The 19,819-nt window shown below is 38.2% G+C and overlaps 1 protein-coding gene across 2 annotated transcripts in view; it reads left to right on the top strand.

Annotated features, from left to right (window-relative positions):
* Positions 1-19,819, top strand: part of ATXN10 (ataxin 10) — a 59,067-nt gene that overhangs the window by 13,042 nt on the left and 26,206 nt on the right. For both annotated transcript variants that reach the window (XM_087934217.1, XM_026702438.2), the window contains exons 4-8: positions 4,670-4,766; positions 6,082-6,246; positions 8,337-8,417; positions 13,614-13,755; positions 18,238-18,346. In XM_087934217.1, the coding sequence (XP_087790343.1) occupies positions 4,670-4,766; positions 6,082-6,246; positions 8,337-8,417; positions 13,614-13,755; positions 18,238-18,346 (594 nt within the window). The remainder of the gene's footprint in view (positions 1-4,669; positions 4,767-6,081; positions 6,247-8,336; positions 8,418-13,613; positions 13,756-18,237; positions 18,347-19,819) is intronic.

Genomic DNA, 19,819 nt, shown 5'->3' on the forward strand with positions numbered 1-19,819 from the left:
CGAGTCAAAAAGTGGGCTGTGAAAATATATATAGACCCCCTCACATCCCAGACATAAACTGTTTCAACTCCTTCCCTCAAAACGACACTATAGAGCCCTGCACACCAGAACAACTAGAAACAAGGACAGTTTTTTTCCCCAACGCCATCCTTCTGCTAAACAAATAATTCCCTCAACACTGTCCAACTATTTACAAAGTCTGCACTACTATTACTGTTAATCTTCTCATCACTCCTTATCACCCATCCCCTCCCACTTGTGACTGTAACCTTGTCACTTGTATCCTTATGATTTATATTGACTGTTTCCTAGTATGATTTGATTGCCTATTGAACCCTATGACTATTATTAAATGTTGTACCTTATGATTCTTGACTCTTGACGAATGTATCTTTTCTTTTGTGTATACTGAGAGTATTTGCACTAAGACAAATTCCTTGTGGGTCCAGTCACACTTGGCCAATAAATTATTCTATTCTGTTCTGTTCTGTTCTATTCTATTCTATTCTATTTTATAGAGATCTGTATTTTTTTTCAAATGCCATGCAAAGTATAGGAGTTGGAATTGAGTCCTTTAACTATATCAACTTTGTTTTTGTGTTTGACCCCCCCAGTTGCCTCACAGGGCCACTTACTAATTTACTTTTAAAATGTAGACTGTCAATTTTACATGGTTTAATTTTAAAAAAAAGATTGTCATTGGGACCAGTTGGAGAGTTGGAAGGTTTTGCCACTAGAGGGCACTGTGATATGCTCTTTCAGAATACATGGCTAGACTTAGGACTCTCCTAAGATACCATGAATTGTAATTCTGCAGCCCTTTTAACGGGACAGTGTTCAGACAAGATATTCAACTTTTTCTTTTTAAAAAGAGACCTTTTAAAGCAGTTGATCATATTGCACATTTCTCCCTCCTTTTCTTGTTTCTCTATATTGGATCCATAGTCCCTATTATTAACTGAACTGCGGTTAGTTGCGGCTTGTTCTGGAATTGGAAACGCAAAGTGGTTTTTTCTATGCTATGTTTTGTAATCCAGGGTTAATGACTACCTTCCACCTGTGATGGTTGTGCTTTCTTAGTCACATATCTGTATTTTTTTTTTAATGCGTAATGAATTTCTAGTTGTAAGGGATGTTACCTCATTGAAGGTAGGTTCTGACAAATCTTCCAAATGAGATGACTTTCTGAGGAAAAGCTTTTGGCTATTTCTTGTATTACTTCATGGAATAAGAACAAGCCACCAGAAGAGTATCCTCTCATGAATCTTTTTGTTTCGTTGGAATTAACTTCTCAATCTTTCAATAATTTCCAGAATGGCTTAAATTAAATAGCATGATTTGTGTTTTGGGAGTATTTAAGTTCAGCAAAATTAGGACTAATTGGTAGAATTGTCTATATAAAGTGAGCCAATATTCACAAAATGAACATTAGCATATGTTAAAATATATTTTAATATTGTCATTTTGCTCAATTTTGTATGGCATGTATACTGTGTATGTGCATTTTGGAGTCCAGTGAACAATCACTTCAGTATGAGCCAAAAGTACGCGGCAGCAACAACAAAAAAGCCAATGCAAATCCTAGGCTGCATTAACAGAGGGATAGAAACTAATATGTTAATACAGCTTTACACCTGACATGTTCGTACCACTTTACAAGGCCTTAGTGGGCCACACTTGGAATACTGCATCCTGTTTTGATCACCACAGTATAAAAAGATCTTGAGACTCTGGAAAGAAGAGAGAAGACTAAAATATATGAAGAACGGTTACAGGAATTGGGTATGTCTAGTCTAGTGAAAAGAAGGACTAGGGGACATATGACAGCAGTGTTCCAGTATTTGAGGGGCTGCCACAAAGATGAGGAGGGGAAACTATTGTACAAAGGACCAGAAGGCAAGGCAAGAAATGATGGATGGAAACTAACCAAGGAGAGGAGTCGCCTAGAACTCAGGAGAAATTTCCCAACGATGAGAACAATCAACCAGTGGAACTGCTTGCTTTCAGAAGTTGTAGGTGCCCCATCACTGGAGGCTTTCAGGAAGAGACTGGACAGCCATTTGTCTGAAATGGTATAGACTCTCCTGCTTGATCAGGGGGTTGGACTAGATGACCTCCAAGGTCCCTTCCAACTCTTGTTATTCTCTGTTCTATGTGCCTATGCACCTTGGAGCAAGCTCTTAACCCCGAGGAGTTCCACAGTGGAGAAGTCAGAGTTAACCTCAAATTCTTACGGTGTTTGGCTTGTTTGGGAATGAAAAAACTAGGAAGATAAAAATTGTCTAAACAGGGAACTCCTGACACACTTAAAAAGCACACAAATAATCCATAGCTTCTATGTTTCAAAGCACTTGATTTAAAATGTCTTGACATGGTGCAAAACAATTTTTCGGATCTATTTGTGAAAGGTAAACAAAATTACTTTATATTGCATATTAAGACTAGCACTGATGATGTTACCTAGTTTGGTAATGAAACGTCTGCAAGAAAACAAGTCCAGAGAGCACCAAGGACCCCTCATATTTCATATCACTGCTCTTTAGTAAATAGCAACAACTGGTTTGCATTCTTCCTTGCCTCCCCTTCCACCATCATTTCTACTACTGTTGGAAGATGGAATCTTCAGTTCTGCATACACCGATGATCCATCCATTCCTGCATGAAAATAGAAGATGTTCCTCATACCTCTGAGAACTGGCTTTGGATGTTTTTAACATCTTCATTTGAAGAGAAAAAAAACCCAAGTACACAATGTAAAGGGAGAGATCCCTGGTACCCTAATTTTTTATTATCTTTCTGTTTGCTTCAAGAAGCAAGATACCCAAGCCCTTCTACAACTCTGATGCTGTAAAAGACGCTGGCTCAGCACCTTTAGGAGAAATACTCGTTATAGTTTTCAGGGCCTGGCAACCAACACTTCCGACTGCTTTCCTACTATCTGGTTAACTATATTTTAATAGTAATGGTATGTTTAAATGCCACCTCTGAAACAAGGGAGAAACAGGATTTATTGATATTTTGCAGAAGTGCCCTTTGTCTTAATATTGTGGATGTCTCCAAACTTTCGTTTGATTTTTAGAAGTTTTTGGTAGTGTTGTCCTTCTTCAAACTTTAAATCTATTGGCCTTTCGTTGATCAAAGCTACTGAATGAAAAAATTTACTGAAAAATCAGTTTTTTTAAAACCCCAAATCATACAGAGAGGAAGATTTATATAATGTATGTAATATCTAAAACTAGCATACTGGATGCATTTGAAAGAAAGCAAATGCTGGCGATGGAACATGCTGGCTTCAATTTTCTCGTATGGAGATCTGAGGGTGTTGAGTTCCTTGACTGCAAATTGCAGCAGTTTGCCAAACTGTCTAAAAATAAAGAGGGTAGTGAGTGACTTTAATATTTTTCCTTTTGAAATATTGCTATTTTACACCATGCAGCCTATAATAATCCTATTCCTGCATTGGATTTGCACTTTCCTTCCGTTGTCTCTTTGCTCACTTGTCCAACTCACCGTAACTGTCAACGTTCTGTCCTTTGCTTGGTTTAAATCTTTCATCGTATAAATATTTTTTTTTGGGGGGGGGGGGCAAACTTTTAAGAAAATGGCAGATTATACAGTGCATAGACTTCACAATGTTTTGTTACCTGGCTGAACTTGAGGTTTTTTTCCCTCAAGTTTCCCTTTCAAACAAAAAAGGATTCACTTTTCAATGCTGTTTTGTGTGTAAAACATATGTCCTGCAACCTAGTCTTGAATTAAGGCAATATCGTTATTAAGAGAAATCAGCGGTGATAGCTTCTGCTTAACATAAATTTTAAATAAATCTAACTTTACTTAAGTCTATATGCACACAATTAGAGAGGCACTGTGTTGGGAATCAAATACAGTATATACTTGAAATAGAACAGCTCCAATTTCTTTCTCTAGGCACTGAGAAATGGAGCCATTCAGGATGTATATTTTGGTCAGCCTTCGCATGAATCAAAACAGAGATCTGCAAGGATTGTCTTCTCAAGAAATTCTCATAGTAATCCCACATATAGGTGGGCACTGGTTTGATGAGCCTCCTAGCATTAGCTTCGAATTGTTCTAATGGAACCCAATTCTTGACTGCATTCCTATTTTAAAGTGGATTGTCCTTTATCCCTTTCAGTAATTCATTCCTCTACTTTCTTTTTAAGGAAGAAAGAAGAGGCATTGAAAAGAACAGACCTATAATTCATGAAGTATAAAAGTAGGCTCTGTGTATTATGTAGCTGATTTGATCTGATCACTTATTATTATGTTTCCTAGTATGATTTGATTGCTTATTTGTACCCTTTGACTATTATTGTTATACCTATGATTCTTGACGAATGCATTTTTTTCTTTTTATGAACACTGAGAACATTTGCACCAAAACAAATTCCTTGTGTGTCCAATCACACTTGGCCAATAAATAATTCTGTTCTGTTCTGTTCTGTTTCGTTCCGTTCCATTCCATTCTATTTTATTCTATTCTGATGAACTTATTTCTAGGGTTGACAGACAAAAGGCTAGCGGTTAGTAAATGGGGTAAGGAAGCTGGCTAAGTTGTCCTAATAATCCCCTTTTTAATATTAGAGATGTGTTTAGAATTCTCTAATATAAGCAATTTTCTTCTTTGATGTGTCTTTTTTTTTTCTTTTAGCTTTTCATTGTAGCCTCCAGCTTCTTGGAAATATTGCAACAGGGAACCGTGACTCTCAGAATTCAATATGGAAACTTGCTTTCCCTTCTCTTTTCTTGTAAGCATCTGCAATTGTCACCTTTTCTCCCAAAAAGGGTAGAGTTGCTTGAAGGTACTTTAATTATGCTTGATTTTAAGGTTCATTGACATTGTTTGCAAGTCCTAAAGTTATTTGGAGAGGGGGGAAAAACTTATCAGGGTAATAAGGGAATTGAGATTATATTCTGTGGTTTTCTCCCTCCACATTAATTTAAAGAGTCAGAATGAGAGTTTCTGTTTTAGGTTGGATTAAATTGGATGGCAGGACCATGAGCTTTTCTTTGCGGCTTAAAGATTTATGTTTAATCAAATTCAGGTAGGTGGTTTCTCCATCTTCAGCAAGATCTGCTTTCTATCATCTGCAGATGGAGAAGTTGAAATTCATTCAGGTTTGGATATATCCAATAATAATAAATCAACTAAATAAATAAGTAAAAATGTCAACAGAAAGCAGGTTTTTTTTTTCAAAAAAAGCCTTAGTTTTCAGATAAAAAGAAGCAAATATACTTGGTTAGCAGGAACATTTTGGGGCTGCCTTTGAATCAATATTGATTCCGGGCAACTATCTAGACAAGTCCATGCTATTTTCCCAGTAACATGTTCCCTTGCTTTCTTCCTGGAGCAGAGAGAGAGAGAGAGAGGGATTGGTTCAACATCGTTCAACTGGCTTAATTTCTAGGGCAAGATTGGAATGTGCAGTCTCCCAATTTCTAACCCAAAGCTGGGCACTAAGCAGGTATCTAGTTTCCTGTCACTTCATTCTTCCACATCCCACACTCGGGAAACGATAGGAAGGGTCTGGCTTGTTCTCTCTCGGTGACTCCTTTTCAGATATTTGAAGAGTGTTAAACTGTTAGGGTGTCTATTGATTTTTTTTTAAGGCAATTAAAGTGAGCCTTAGAAGCAGAGGCATTGTGAACTATTCCCTCTAATAATTTGGTGGTTGATTCAAAGTGATTTATTTTGTTGATCTCAATTAAATTGTGCTTTGTACCACAGTATTCTGTTGTCATTGATACTTGCATATTTGTTAACCGTACTTATAAAAGTAGGGTTTGTTGAATACTTGGAGTTGGTATGGATTGGAACAATGTATAAACGTAGTAAATAGATAAATTAATATTCTGCCTTCAACATCATTTCTTACTGCTAAACACTCCCACTTCCCCCAGTCTCTTCTTGCTGAAAATTTCCCAGCCTCCAATCATTTTCCTTATCCTTATTTGCATCTCTCTCAGTTTGTCAGAACGTTTCAAAATAACTTTGGTTGTAAAAATATTATAGTTTAATCACTGCTGCTGTTCTTGTTCCTTTCCTTTCTTTCGTTTTTAAAGGAATTGTTTAAATCATCAAGATGAGAAAATCATTGATTATTGCTCTATGGTCCTTTTCGTGTGCCTTAATCCTGAGCGAACCAGACAACTACAGGAGCAAAACAACTTGAAAATTGCCCTCCGTGTTTTTCAAACTTCTAGAAGATGCCCAGAATTGAAATGGACGTATGTATTGTGTTCAACTTTTTCAAAACGGTAACAAAGGGTCTTGCTTTAGCTTTTGATAACCTTCCATTCTACAGGGTATAAGTTATAGCTTCTTTTAAATTCTTTTTAGTGCAGGCAGGGAGTGTAAAAATGTTGCACTGATCAAGTGCAACTGAGTTACAACTATTATAGCTATTAAGCCTCTGTTCATCAAAGATAAGACCCCAAATGGCATGTTATATTGGCATTTTTTGACTTTTTATTAGTAGCACCTGGCTAAGCTGCTCCCAGGTGCTTCTGTTGTTGTCCAGCAAACTGCAGAAACAGGTATGGGGAGGAGGAAGAAAACATGGAGAAGCATTTTGGTTCATGGACCAAAGCCTTTTTTACTTATCTGAAAGGAATCTGAACTCTAATGATGGAGCCAGAAATGTGATTCATATTCAGCATATTGACTTGAAACCAGATATATTGTTGTTGGGCATTTTGCTGGATCAATATAATAACAGAGGGAATGCATATATGATTTTCCATGTACTGACTGCAGCTAGAATTGTATTTGTGCAACAATGGAAATGTGAAGAGATTCCAACAGATGAAAATTTAAAAAACATTAGAATGTGCAGAAAGGGATAGGCTAACACTTGTAATGAAGGAAAAGAAGGAAACTGAATACTTTCTGACTTGGGATTTATTTTATCAATGGCTAGCTGAAAAAAACAGGAGCTAGATATAGGGAAATCGATGGATAGGATCAGTGATATAAGAAAGGCATGTTGAATTGGTTAAGTAAATAATGTTATTATTTATACTACTATAATTAACATCAATGTAATGAATATTGTAAATGTTTTGATTATTTTATCCTAAAAATATTTGTACCCAGACAATACACTGTTTGATTAAAATTGGAATTTTTACATGCTATAAAAATAAAAACTTGGGGGGAGGGGGAAAGGAAATGTGATTCAGATTAAGGGCCACTTTTTGAATTACACCTATGAGGCTTGAGTGTCTAAAAAAGGATGATACCCACAAACAATGTAGTTTATTCACTAGAAATTTTGGAGCGGCTCTTCAGACCCCAAAATATTGCACACACTCAGTGAGAAAATCCCTGAATTTCTGGTTCTGGTGACCAACTCACATTGGATCCTGCAACATCTTAAAGCTCTGATCATTGCACAGCTTGGGTTTTGGTGTTCATACATCATGGGGGTAACTCAAAAGAGCCATGTTATGATGCCATTAGGCAAAGGAAGTGAATTGTGTAATTATGTCATATAGTTACTGATGTTATTTATGGTTGAATTTTTGTACAATCACTAAATCTTGCAGTATTTATTCAGAGGTTCCCCGAGGACATGTGAACCATAGCTGGACAATCCTCTTTTTCTAGGGAGGCAGAACTTACACCTGTATCTTTTTCTGCCTCCCTCCCTCCCTGCCTGTCTTTCCCCCCAATTTTTCTTTACTGATTTTGGTATTGTCAATGTGCACGGAACAGAATTTATTTTGGGATACTTGCACGTTTTTTAATAAAACGATGGATGATATAGGCCCATCTATACCTTTTAAAGTACTTTTAGCCTTTGGAATTCTGGAAAATAAATATAATGACAGTTACAAAATCTGGCTTACTTCTATGGAAGATTTTTCCGCCAGAACCGCTGCCTATTTGGTACAGTTCCTTGGATGTTAGAGTAATCTTTTTGCGGGAATGGAAGAGGAAACATTGTGAAAGTTAGCTTTTGCTAGCTCTGGAGTACATGCTCAGTGGTTCCAACTCACCATGTTTTATATTTTAAAAAAATCAACATAAAATTAATTTTACCCTATTTTTAAAGAAATTGAGGATCAGGAAATTGAGCATATATACCTACGTTGGAACTTTCAAAGCAATTCCTGATTACACATTTACATTCTGGAGTGAGAATATTAATAATTTTGTTACTTGGCTATGTAACTTAGCTGGTACTGTAAGAAATATAACCTGACTGGTTTCAGTGTGAACTACATTAATACAGTGCAGAGGTGTTAACTTTGGTGTTTAATTATAACCAACAACAGTATATCTTACTTTTTGTGTGTTTTTCCCCTAATTTCAGGACCTTGATTGTTACCAACCATTTGCTGCAGTGCCCCGAGTTGGTCAAAGCCCTCTATGCCAAACTGAGCGATCCAGAAAGGTAACCCCAAAAACCAGTGTGGGTTTTAGTAGTTAGCATACCATCCAGAGTATCCTGTTCACATGATTTTTTTGGGGGGGGGGGAGAAACCCAGCGTGGTTTTTATAGTTGGCACAGAATCCCTAAATACATGTTTCTGTGTCAGTAATGGTTTTAAATTGGTTGGTTAACATTACAGTCCAGCCGCAACTGGCAAGGATTTGGATAGGAGTTGCAGAATCCAGGTTGGCGCCCTCACTTTCTAAATAAATGCGCAGGCTGGAGATAAATGAAAAGAAGATTTCATGCTTGGGCCCTGATTTCATAAGAGCATCATGCCCTGCTGCATGGAATGACTCAACCTAACCTCTCATTTCGTAGCTAGAGCGGAAAAACAAAACAAAATAAAAATAAAACACAACAAAGTGTCTATCTGCCAAATCATTTCAGATACCTTCAACCCTCCAGCCAAATTAAGGGCAGGATGAACATTTTTTTTCCTGCCATCAGCCATGTCTTCTTACAAACAAGCCGGCACATGAAATGAAACTCAAGAGGATATATTAGCAAAGTAAAGAAGATTAGAAATATCAAACAGGATATTTTGGGCATCAGTAAGGTACATACGCGGCTAATATGATTGTATTTTTCTCTGACCAGCTCCATCACAAAAAACAATTTTAGTAAAAAGCACGATAGGGATCCTGTTCCTTACCTGTGATGACCCGGGGCATGGCACAAAGGCAACACAGTCAGATAATCAGTAAGAATCCCTTCATATTAGGTCCAACTTTTCCCCCAATGTCCTGGTTACCTTCTGGCTGGAGAAAAACTCTCCCAGGAACAGCGTTTGGCTGCAGAGAATCAAGTCCAAAACGTGGTCAACAAAAACTGTAACTAGAAGTCCAATCAAGGCAAGATGAGGTAATTAGTCCAGCAGGGCGGGAGCAAGAATTCCAGACATGAAGGCACGGCAATAACTCAACACGGTAGGGAAGACACCCAGGAACACAAATAAGCAAAGTCAACACAAGATAAACTCATGTTTACTCCCAGCAGCTGCCGCACTCAGCATGCATCTCTTTTAAACTCTCTTCCCAGCTGTGGCTAATGAAGGGAATCAGGGCCCTTTCCTCCCCCATAAGCCACACAACCCACGTTGCTCTCTTCTCCGTTCCACCCTGCGTGCCCTAGGATGAAGAGTGGGTGAGCCTGGGTCTTCCTCTGAACTCCCTCTCCTTTGATCTACCTCTCCCTTGCTCTGCCCAGCCAGACTTTGCCCTTCCCCAGTTTCCTCCACAGCCAACGGAGCCACACTCCCACTTCCTGTCAGCTGTTCATCTTCCTCCTCAGATTCAGACTCCAATAGGGGCAGGACATTACCCATCAGTATTTCGTAATTATACTTTGATGGAATTAAATGGAAGTCATGATTTTGGTTCAAAAAGAGTGCACAGATTTTAACTAGGATTTGCACATACTGGGGGATAGCATGCACCGAAACATAAATAAAACTATCATAATCTAACTTAGTCAGTGGTTAGCTTCCAGCCAGGGTTTGCAAACTGTCCAGATGCTGGTTTCACTTTTAGTTTGTGCCAATGGTGATATGCAACTTTAACTGTGGTTAAAAAGCACACAGGCATCCCGAACGATGAATCTTCTTCCTTCCCCTTTTTAAAAAATATTAGCCATCCAGATAATTAAAATTTAAAAATGGTATGAACATCTATAACATAGCTTTGTTCCTGACGTAGGATCTTATCTTTAAAATACTGCAAGACATAACTAGAAGCACCTAAGCTCTTCCCTGGTCACATTGCCCTGACTGTTCATAATCATCTTAATCTAAGGCAGGGGTGTCAAACTCGGTTTCATTGAGGGATGCATCAAGGTTATGTTTGACCTCAGGGGCCCGGGGTGGGTGTGGCCGGGGTAGGTGTGGCCAGCTTGACACCACTCATGTTGGGGGCACCTGTGATGGCCAGGTGCTAAGGCAGGATTTCCCTCAAACCCTCCCTCACTCTAATTATAATCTCCCTCCCTTCCCTCTTCATTCTCCTTTCTTCTTCCTTCCCCTCTTTCCTTATTTTTCCTTCCTTGCTCTCTTCCCATCTTCCCATCATTTACTTGGTCTTTCCTCTTTCCCTTTCTCCTTTACTGTTCCCTCTTCCATGCTCAAATGCAAAAGGGGAAACATTTCTCCTTTTGTTTCATTTTTAATTTGTTTTGCCCCGTTTTCACTGGTAGAGGGCCGCAGGAGGCCGTCGCGGCTGAAAACGGGGCCCTTCCGAGCTCTGATTTCAGTGGCAGAGGCACCATGGGCCAATCCTTTGTTGTTTCCAGGGCGACCCTGTGGGCCAGATCTAAGCAACCCTGCAGGCCGCATCTGGCCCACGGGCCTTGAGTTTGACATCTCTGACCTAAGGTATCCAAAGAGCAGTCAGAAAGCCTTCTTATCTAGGACTTTTTGGGTGATAATCATTGATGTTCGGTCTATATTGGTGGGTGGGGACGCCATCGAATAATGGTCCTCTCCCTTGTCTTTCTACAGAGTGTTGCAATCTCCATCATTTACTCTGATACCCAGTCTGTGTGCAGACCTACTTACCTCTGCCCGATTCAACCATGGTTAATAAAGTTTCTTTAAAAAGGAATTGGGACTAATGGGGTTTGGCAGACTGGGACCAGCTCTGGAGCAGCCTGTCCCATCCCCTGATGTGCTCTTAATGATAAAGCAGGGGTTGGATGCTAGTTCTGCAGCTGGTGCACTCCTGTTGCTTGCAGTGAAAGGGAAAAATATTTCTGCAAACAAATCGAAACATAAAAGACGGGATGGAAAATACTAGTTTTCCTTTCTACATGCCAGCACAAACCCAGAAGGGCCTTTGATGGAATGGTTTGTTCAATTCAGATCTCCCTACTGTGCTCAGTAGGATTGCTCTGTTAAAATATTTGTTCTGATTTAAAGAAAAAAAGAATCAGTATTCCCTGAATTTTGGGAACATTTTAACCACCACAGAAATTTCATCAGTTATAAATTAGCGGTAGCTTGTGTCTTTCATGATGAATGCTGTAGTCCACAGTCTTAATATCTCGTTTAATGGAGTCCATGATGCTCTCTGAGCTTGCTTGCTTGCTTCATTGCATATTAAGTACACAGAATATAGAATCATAACGTTGAAAGGGATCTTAGAGGCCTTCTAGTCCAACCCCTTGCCCATGGCAGGAGATCTTACACTATCCTGGACAAATGGCTCTCCGATTTCTTCTTGAAAACCTCCAATAATGAAACACTCACAATTTCCAGAGGTGATTTTAATTTAATTCCATTAAAATGTTTAAAATTTACTCTGCTAATTGCCTTTTTTGTAGCTTGGGTAATATTTATATTTGCTACTGGTTGCAAATATGCTAACAAACAAGGGCTTTCTGTATTATCAAGTTATTCTGTAGCTGTTCTCAAAGGAATATATACACCAGCCTGCCTATTAACCTTTTGATAACAGCAGAATAGTTCTTCTTTCATCATATAAAAACTTACAGTTTCTGTTCTGAAGAATGATTATTTCATAACAATTTTAACAATACGATTCCTTGAAACTACCAGACAATACAAATAGAAATTTTCCTAAAGTCATAATAATATTTTTTTAAAAATGGTATCTTACCCGACTCCCATCATTATTTTAATGCAATGATTATTTTGGATTAGAAATTTTATATTTTTATTCAGTGAGTTTCAAAAAACATTTAAGTTCTCTAAGTGCTTATTATAAACTGAAGCTGCTGAACGTTAATCCTCTACTTTTCAGACCCCACCGCTGACATCTCCCAGTGTACTTTAACTATTTCTTTGTGGGTAGAAGGTTAGGTTGGAAAGATTGCATTTTAAAAATGATATCATGTAATAGACACAAATGTTTGCAAGAATAAGAGGTTTCCTTAAGGTGGAGTGTCTAGACTAAAAGGGGCCATAATTTATTCTTTATGTAAATTGGAACTGAGGTTGCGTATCACTTCCTAGGTAGGCTTAGATTCATACAGCCCTCCAAGTCTCGCTGAAGCTGCTGATCAGCTCCCAGTTCTACCAGTATCAAGTTTTCTCTCTTACTTCTAACTATGGAACTGATATCCATCCCACTTGGCGGCAAGAATTGTTGTTAGGGATTCACATCTCTCTCTCTTGGGACTATAGCAATAGCATTTAGACTTATGTACCGCTCCATGGTGCTTTACAGCGCACTCTGGGCGCTTTTTTAGCATATTGCTCCTATCAATCTGGGGTCCTCATTTTTTACTGACCTCGGAAGGAGGGAAGGCTGAGTCAACCTTGAGCCCTTTTCAGGATTAAACTCCAGACTGTGGGCAGAGTTAACTTAGCTTGCAGTACTGCATTCTAACCACTGCACCACCAGGGCTCCTTTACTGAATAGGGCTTACTTTATGGAGACATGGCCTTTTCTGGTAGACAAATGGCTTCTGTTCCAATCCCTGAAACCTGTCGCAACTCCACTAGATGGAACCCAAACTGGAAGATCTGCTGCACAGTGGAATGGAGGGTGCTGGAGAGGCACTGTGTGGCTTGCCACACCGGTTAGGGAAGCTGCCCCTGGGGCCTGAATGGTATGGGGGATTGCACAAGATGTGGGTCAGGGAGGTTGGGAGGGTATGAGAGAGGCTCAGTGTGGGTTGGGGACGGTGCGAGGATGCGTATGAGAGGCACTGCACAGGTCAGGCAGGGCATGCAAGAGACATGGTCAGGGAGGGTATGTGAGAGGTGCTACCTGGATTGTGGAGGGTGTCTGAAGGTGTGCAGGGATGTATAGGTAGTTGGTGCAGCATGAGGGGCTGGAGGGAGGATGCACAGGTGAGAGAGATACAACCCAAAGAATCTTTCCTGTTGGCTTCCTCATTGACTTTTGGGGAAAGCCATCGGGAACGTTTGCAGATATGATTCTCTGATCGTGAGGCACTTGGCAACCGATCGTCAGTGCAAATGGATTACCAAGCACCCAGATCATGATCACATGACCAGGAGGGTGCCAGGAGGGCTGGAATTCTGAAGTCCAGCTATATCAACCATTTGCTCAGTACCATTGCAACTTGGAATGATCACTGACCGAATGGTCATAGACAGAGGACTATCCAAATCGATATTGTACCTCAAGCTCTGTAACTCTTATCAGTAACACTTCCTATTTCTTTGTTCTCCAGGGCTTCGTTGTTAGAATTAATTCTGTCAGAAATGAAGGAAAGTAGTGTCCTAATCGGTGAAGAGATGGCCACGTTTCTTGCAGCGTCTTTTGAAGAGAAGTCCCAGTCAGTGCTAAGATTGGTTTCTGCCACAAATGATGAGGTAAAATTCTCCACTCTTACGTTAAAAGGTGAATTGTAAAATATAGCCTGGAGTTCTACACTGGGGCACCTGCCCAAATTCTGGCAGCGTGACAGGCCCACATAGCAAAGGGGCAGCCCTTCAGTCACAGTGTCACACCTGCCATCTTACAGATTTTGACCCTACCCCCTCCAAAAACATCTCTGACTTTGTGACAGTTCAGCTCAAGGACAAGAAATTCCCTGCATACAATACCAGGCACACTTTGGTGGATAAATATTTTATCAGTCTTCTTTTCCCTCAGAGCTCTCTTGGAATGTGAAGAGGTTAGACAAACGTTCCTTGCACATATTTACTTAGGTACAATAGCAAGAGATTTTCCATACAGTCATTTTGTGTGACAGATTTTGCTCATTAAAACCAATTCATGCCAACTCAAGTAACAAAATAATGCTCATCAGTTGTCAGGATGTTGATGTTTACTGGAAGAAATGGGAAATTGCGTTGTTTTGTTGCTTTCTAGTGGGGGGGCTGAAACCAAAGAAAGGATTAGAAGAAGACCCACACTTTGGGGGACAAAGATGGCAGGTGGGACTGCACAATCAAAGGCCTGACACTCCATTGTCTATGACTCAAAAAAAAAGGAGTGGCATTCTGGTTGTGTGATCGTGGCTGCCATCTTGACATCCCACGGATAGTATGGCCAAAAATTGCCCAAAACCTGTGACTTTGTTTGCTGTCTGGAATGCTTAAATGAGTATAGTTTAGCAATAATTTAATCAAATCACCTGCTAGCTGCATAGCCTGTCGTCTTAAGTAAAAAAATGTTGGTATTAACTTTTGGTTAGTTACTAGCTAATCAATCCCCAGCTAATTTTTGGAAAATTTAATAAGAAAAGTCCTTATTAATTAGATAAAATTGGACAAAAGCTATACTGTAGCATAAGCCTTTGTAAATTCAGCCTTTATTTTTAAAAGTCTTTTTTTTCTGCAAATAATAATTTGGCAATTGATATAATTGGGAATTATTAGTGCAGGTGTGGTTACTCAATGCCAAGAATGATTTAACGGTTGAATAAATAATTGAGAATTTATCCTGTTTCTGATATTCTAATACTGGATAGACAGAAATATTTTTTTTAAAAACCCTTTCATTCAGAAATACTCTTTAATGTACCAGTTGAATAGTTACTAAAGTTTAATATAAATTATGGTAGTTCAGCTATACAAATTCTTAGTGATCATTAATTGTGATCTTGGATCTGTGGATTATCTAATGAGAATCCCAGTATATTATCTTAGAAATAAATGTATATAATATATTTTTAGGAATTTAAGCTTGTTTCTGGTGTTCTACACAACGTCAGCCTTATAGACATGTTTTGGCTTGTTTATAATTCTGGCTTGGAAAGGATGACTATATTTTTTGGTTATCAAAGTTTGCATTTCAATTTACTGCAGACATTTTGTATTAAAAAGGAATTACCTTAATGCGTGTATTCTGTTTGTCAAAATTCCGCAGAAAATAGAGCCATTGAAATAGTGTACCAAGAACGTTTGAGTTAACTTGTATAAAACCCATACTTGTGGATTTTGGATAAAAATTTGCTTTTTCTATCTGCAAGAGTGAAACTTATCCTTTGCCTGTCTTGGTAACCAAAAAGTATAGAAACTTGCTTTTGCAAAAGGTGAAACCATCTTTTAAAAACCTGAATTGGTTATGTGTTATTTTTAACCAATAATGTTGACTTACAACAGTTCATTTAGTGACCATTCAAAGTTACAATGGCACTGAAAAAAGTGACTTATGACTGTTTTTCACACTTAGGACTGTGGAAGAATTCCCATGGGAAACTAGGCCCGTTTTGTCACTTCCAGTATTTTTGGAAAGATAGGAAGTGATGAAACTGGCCTAGTTTTTGGCCTGCAAAGCCTGCAGAAGCCTTCCTCAAGCTTCTAGGAGGCTGAAAAAGGCCTCAAACCGGCCAAAAATCAGCTGTGAGGCACACGCATGCGCAGGGAGGTAAGTTTGCCTGCAGCTCGCGTGCTGGCACAAAAGGCTCTGTGTGCTTCCAGGCCCAGATGGACTTCTGGCAGAATTTTATAAAAGATTACAAGAATCATTGAATCTTCCATTGCTAGAAGTTATGAATGAAGTTATGTTAAAGAAGATACCTAAATCATGGTCAGAAGCCTATATTATACTTACTCCAAAAGAGGAGGCTGACCCATTACAAATTAAGAACTATAGACCCATTTCTCTACTAAATGCAGATTATAAAATCTTTGCTTCAATATTGGCAGAAAGACTTAAAAAATATTTAAATAATTTTATCCATCCTGATCAAAATGGATTTCTGCCAAAGAGACAAGTTAAAGACAATAGGAGAGTAATCTTGGACACCTTGGAATACTACGAGGCACATCCTGAAAAACAAATGGCTGATATTTCTAGATGCACAGAAGGCATTTGATAATGTAAATTGGTGATTCATGTTATTACTGTTGGAACAGATGGGTTTTGCTAGAAAATTTATTCAAGCAATAGAAGCTATATACTATAAGCAAACGGCAAAGGTAATGATAGAGGGAGAACTGACAGACTCTATCAATATAAGAAAAGGAACAAGACAAGGTATATAAGTCTATATATTGCTATCACCTTTGTTGTTTGTGTTAATTTTGGAAGTGCTAAACAGAAATATTAGAGATGAAAAGAATATAAAAGGGATGAAAATAAAAAAGGAAGAGTTTAAGCTGCAAGCATTTGCGGATGATCTGGTTTTCATCTTAGAAGACCCTTTAGAAACAGCATCAAAATTGATAGAAAAGATAGAGACATATGGAAAGGTGGCTGGTTTGAAAATAAATAAAGATAAGACAAAGATTTTGGCAAAGAATATGCTATTAAGACAAAACGAAGAACTGGCAGACCGATTGAAAATTCAGGTCACGAATAAGATTAAGTACTTGGGGATATATTTGACAGCAAGATGTAGTACATTAAAAGAGAATAATTATATTAAACTTAAACATCAGATAGTGCTAGATTTGGCGAAATGGGAAAATTTACAACTGTCACTAATAGGGAAAATTTCAACAATCAAGATGAATATATTACCCAGAATTTTATATTTGTTTCAAACAATTCCAATTAGGCCTGGAAAAGACTATTTTGAAGATTTAAATAAAATTGTGTTGAAATATATATGGCAAGGTAAGAAAGCGAGAATAAAGTTAAAACTTTTGCAAGATGTTAGAATTAGAGGAGGATTTGGTTTGCCTAATTGGGAGTTGTACTACCAAGTTTACAAATCTGATGTGGGTTAAGGAATGGATAACACCAAGAAATACTAGATTGTTGACATTAGAAGGACATGATTTGTTGTTGGGGTGGCATGCTTTTTTATGGTATAAAGGAACTAAAACACAGGGGTGTTTTAGAAGACATTATATACGGAGTCTCTGTGGCTAAACTGGGAGAAGATTAAAAGACAATGTTTTTGAAAATTCCAGTCTGGTTATTGACTATTGAAGCATTTTCGTATCCTATAATATACAAAAAGGAACAAACAGTTAGATATGATGAAATATTGAATGAAAGGGGTGAACTTAAATCTATGCAAAAACTAGAGGAACAAGGTATAAAGATGAATTGGTTTTCATATGCGCAAATACATTCAAGGTATGATAAAGATTCTAAAACAGAAGGTTTCTATGATAAACTGACTGACTTAGATAAAATTTTGACAGGTACTGATGAAAAGGTGATTAAAAAATTGTATGGATATTTATTAGAAATTAAACTAGAAGAAGAACAAGTTAAAGAAACTATGATTGCTTGGGGGAAGAATTTTGGATATGGGATCGATTTAGAGAAATGGCAAAAATTGTGGTCTCAAAATTATAAAATGACAATGTCAACAGCATATAAAGAAAATTTGTATACGATGTTTTACAGGTGGCATTTTCCCCCGACAAAAAGAGCAAGAATGTTCAAGAATAAATCCGAAAAATGTTGGAAATGTCATCAGAAACCTGGCTCATATTACCATATGTGGTGGACTTGTGTGGATGCTAAAAAATACTGGACTAAAATCCACATGTGGTTGGAAAAAATGTCAAAAAAACATATAGACTTGAAACCAGAGATATTTTTATTGGGAATTTTACCTGAAATATATAGTAAAGACTTGAAATACCTGATTGTAAATGTATTAACAGCAGCTAGGATTGTATTTGCTAAAAACTGGAAAAATGAGAAAATACCATCACAGGAGGAAATCATTAAGAAAATATTGGAATGTGCTGAAATGAGTAGTCTCTATCCAATATTAGGAATATTTTTCTTTTTGAATGGCATATGCTGCTACTTGATTGCTTAGTAGGGCTCCTGCTGAATGTAAATATCAAACAGGGGTTAAAGTAGATAATTTAATTAGAGTTAGAGATTATTTTATGATGGAGGTGCATTATCTGATTTCAATATTGCCTCTTGTGTAGGAAGCACTAGTTGCAATTCGTCTTCTTGATGTTCTTTGTGAAGTGACATCAAATCCTGAAGAACTGCAGCATTTGCAAGCTTGTCCTGGTTTGCTTGAAGTAGCTATCAGTAAGTGGGAATTTTTTTATAATTTGAAAGTAGTGTAGTTGAAAGAGAGTACTATTTTTAATTTTGCTGGAAAATAGTTACGCAATTTCTGTATGAGTAAATACACATAGTCCTTGACTTACAACAGTTCATTTAGTGACCAATCAAAGTTACAACAGCACAACAGTGACTTATGACCATTTTTCACACTTATGACTGTTGCAGCATCCCTGTGGTCATGTGACTTACATTCGGATGCTTGACCACAGGTTCATACTTATGATGGTTGCAGTGTTCTGGGGTCATGTTATCCCCTTTTGCAACCTAAAGGCTAATGGGGAAACTAGATTCACTTAAGTAAGTGTCACTGCAGTGATTCACTTAACAAATGTAGCAAGAAAGGTCGTAGAATGGGATAAAACTCACTTAACAAATTCCTCACTTAGCAATATAAATTTGGGGCTCAATTGTGGTTGTAAGTCAAAGACTAGCAAGGGAGATTATTTCTGCCCCTTTATTTACAACACTCTTGAGCTGTATACTGCCTAATATCTTCTTTGAATATGCTATAGAGTGGCTGGGATCGTTTGCATTTTATGTATGCAGGAGGCTTTCTTAAGTGGGGATCTGCTACTTGTGCTTGAAAGTACTTACTGTGTTTCCCCGAAATTAAGACCCAACTGGGAAAACAAGCCCTAGCATGATTTTTCTGGGTGCTTGTTATATAAGCCCTACCCCCCAAAATAAAGACTAGCTAAAATCGTCAGCCGGACTAGTACGGCCATTGCAACAACAAAAAATAAGACATCACTTGAAAATAAGCCCTAATGTGTCTTTTGGACCAAAAATTAATAGACCCAGTCTTATTTTCTGGGGAACCTGGGGAGAATACAAAAAACATGAGACAAGTCACTGTGAACCAGCAACCTAGATTCTCTCCTTTTTCACCAGGCATACCTGGCTCTTTGAGCGCATGAGTTCTTTTGAGTTGATCTTGACTCCTGGGGAGTTGGCTAGATTTTGGGCGTGGTTTGCCATTGCCTTCTTCCTTGGGCTGACAGAGAGGGACTGGCTCAAAGGCATTCAGCTGGCTTCATGCCCAAAGCAGAACTAGAACTCATGGCCTCCTGTTTTCAAGCCTGCTGTCTTTAACCCTTTCATGAAACTAGTTTTCCCATATATGCTTCAAGTTGAGGAGAATAGAAATATATTTAGATGTTTAAATAACTTATTGAACGTATTTTTGTTTTCTATTCCTTTCGTTCTACCCTGCTATGTATTATTATGTTGTTGGGGTTGTTGTTTTTACTTCTGAAATAACATGGCAGAGAACTTTGCCTCTCCTTTTTGACAAGGCCAGTTGTTGAGTTCAAAATATGTAATCTCCCTGCTTGATTGAGGCCAGTAACCCTGGAACTCCAGATTCTTTTTCTCCTCCTTTTTAAATAGAGACTATTTCGGTGTTTCTTTGAATTGTAAGAGGAATTGGATTGA

The sequence above is a fragment of the Pseudonaja textilis genome, chromosome 5 (genome assembly GCF_049901715.1).
Source record: "Pseudonaja textilis isolate UNSWEBS1 chromosome 5, rPseTex1.2, whole genome shotgun sequence".
Lineage (NCBI taxonomy): Eukaryota > Metazoa > Chordata > Lepidosauria > Squamata > Elapidae > Pseudonaja > Pseudonaja textilis.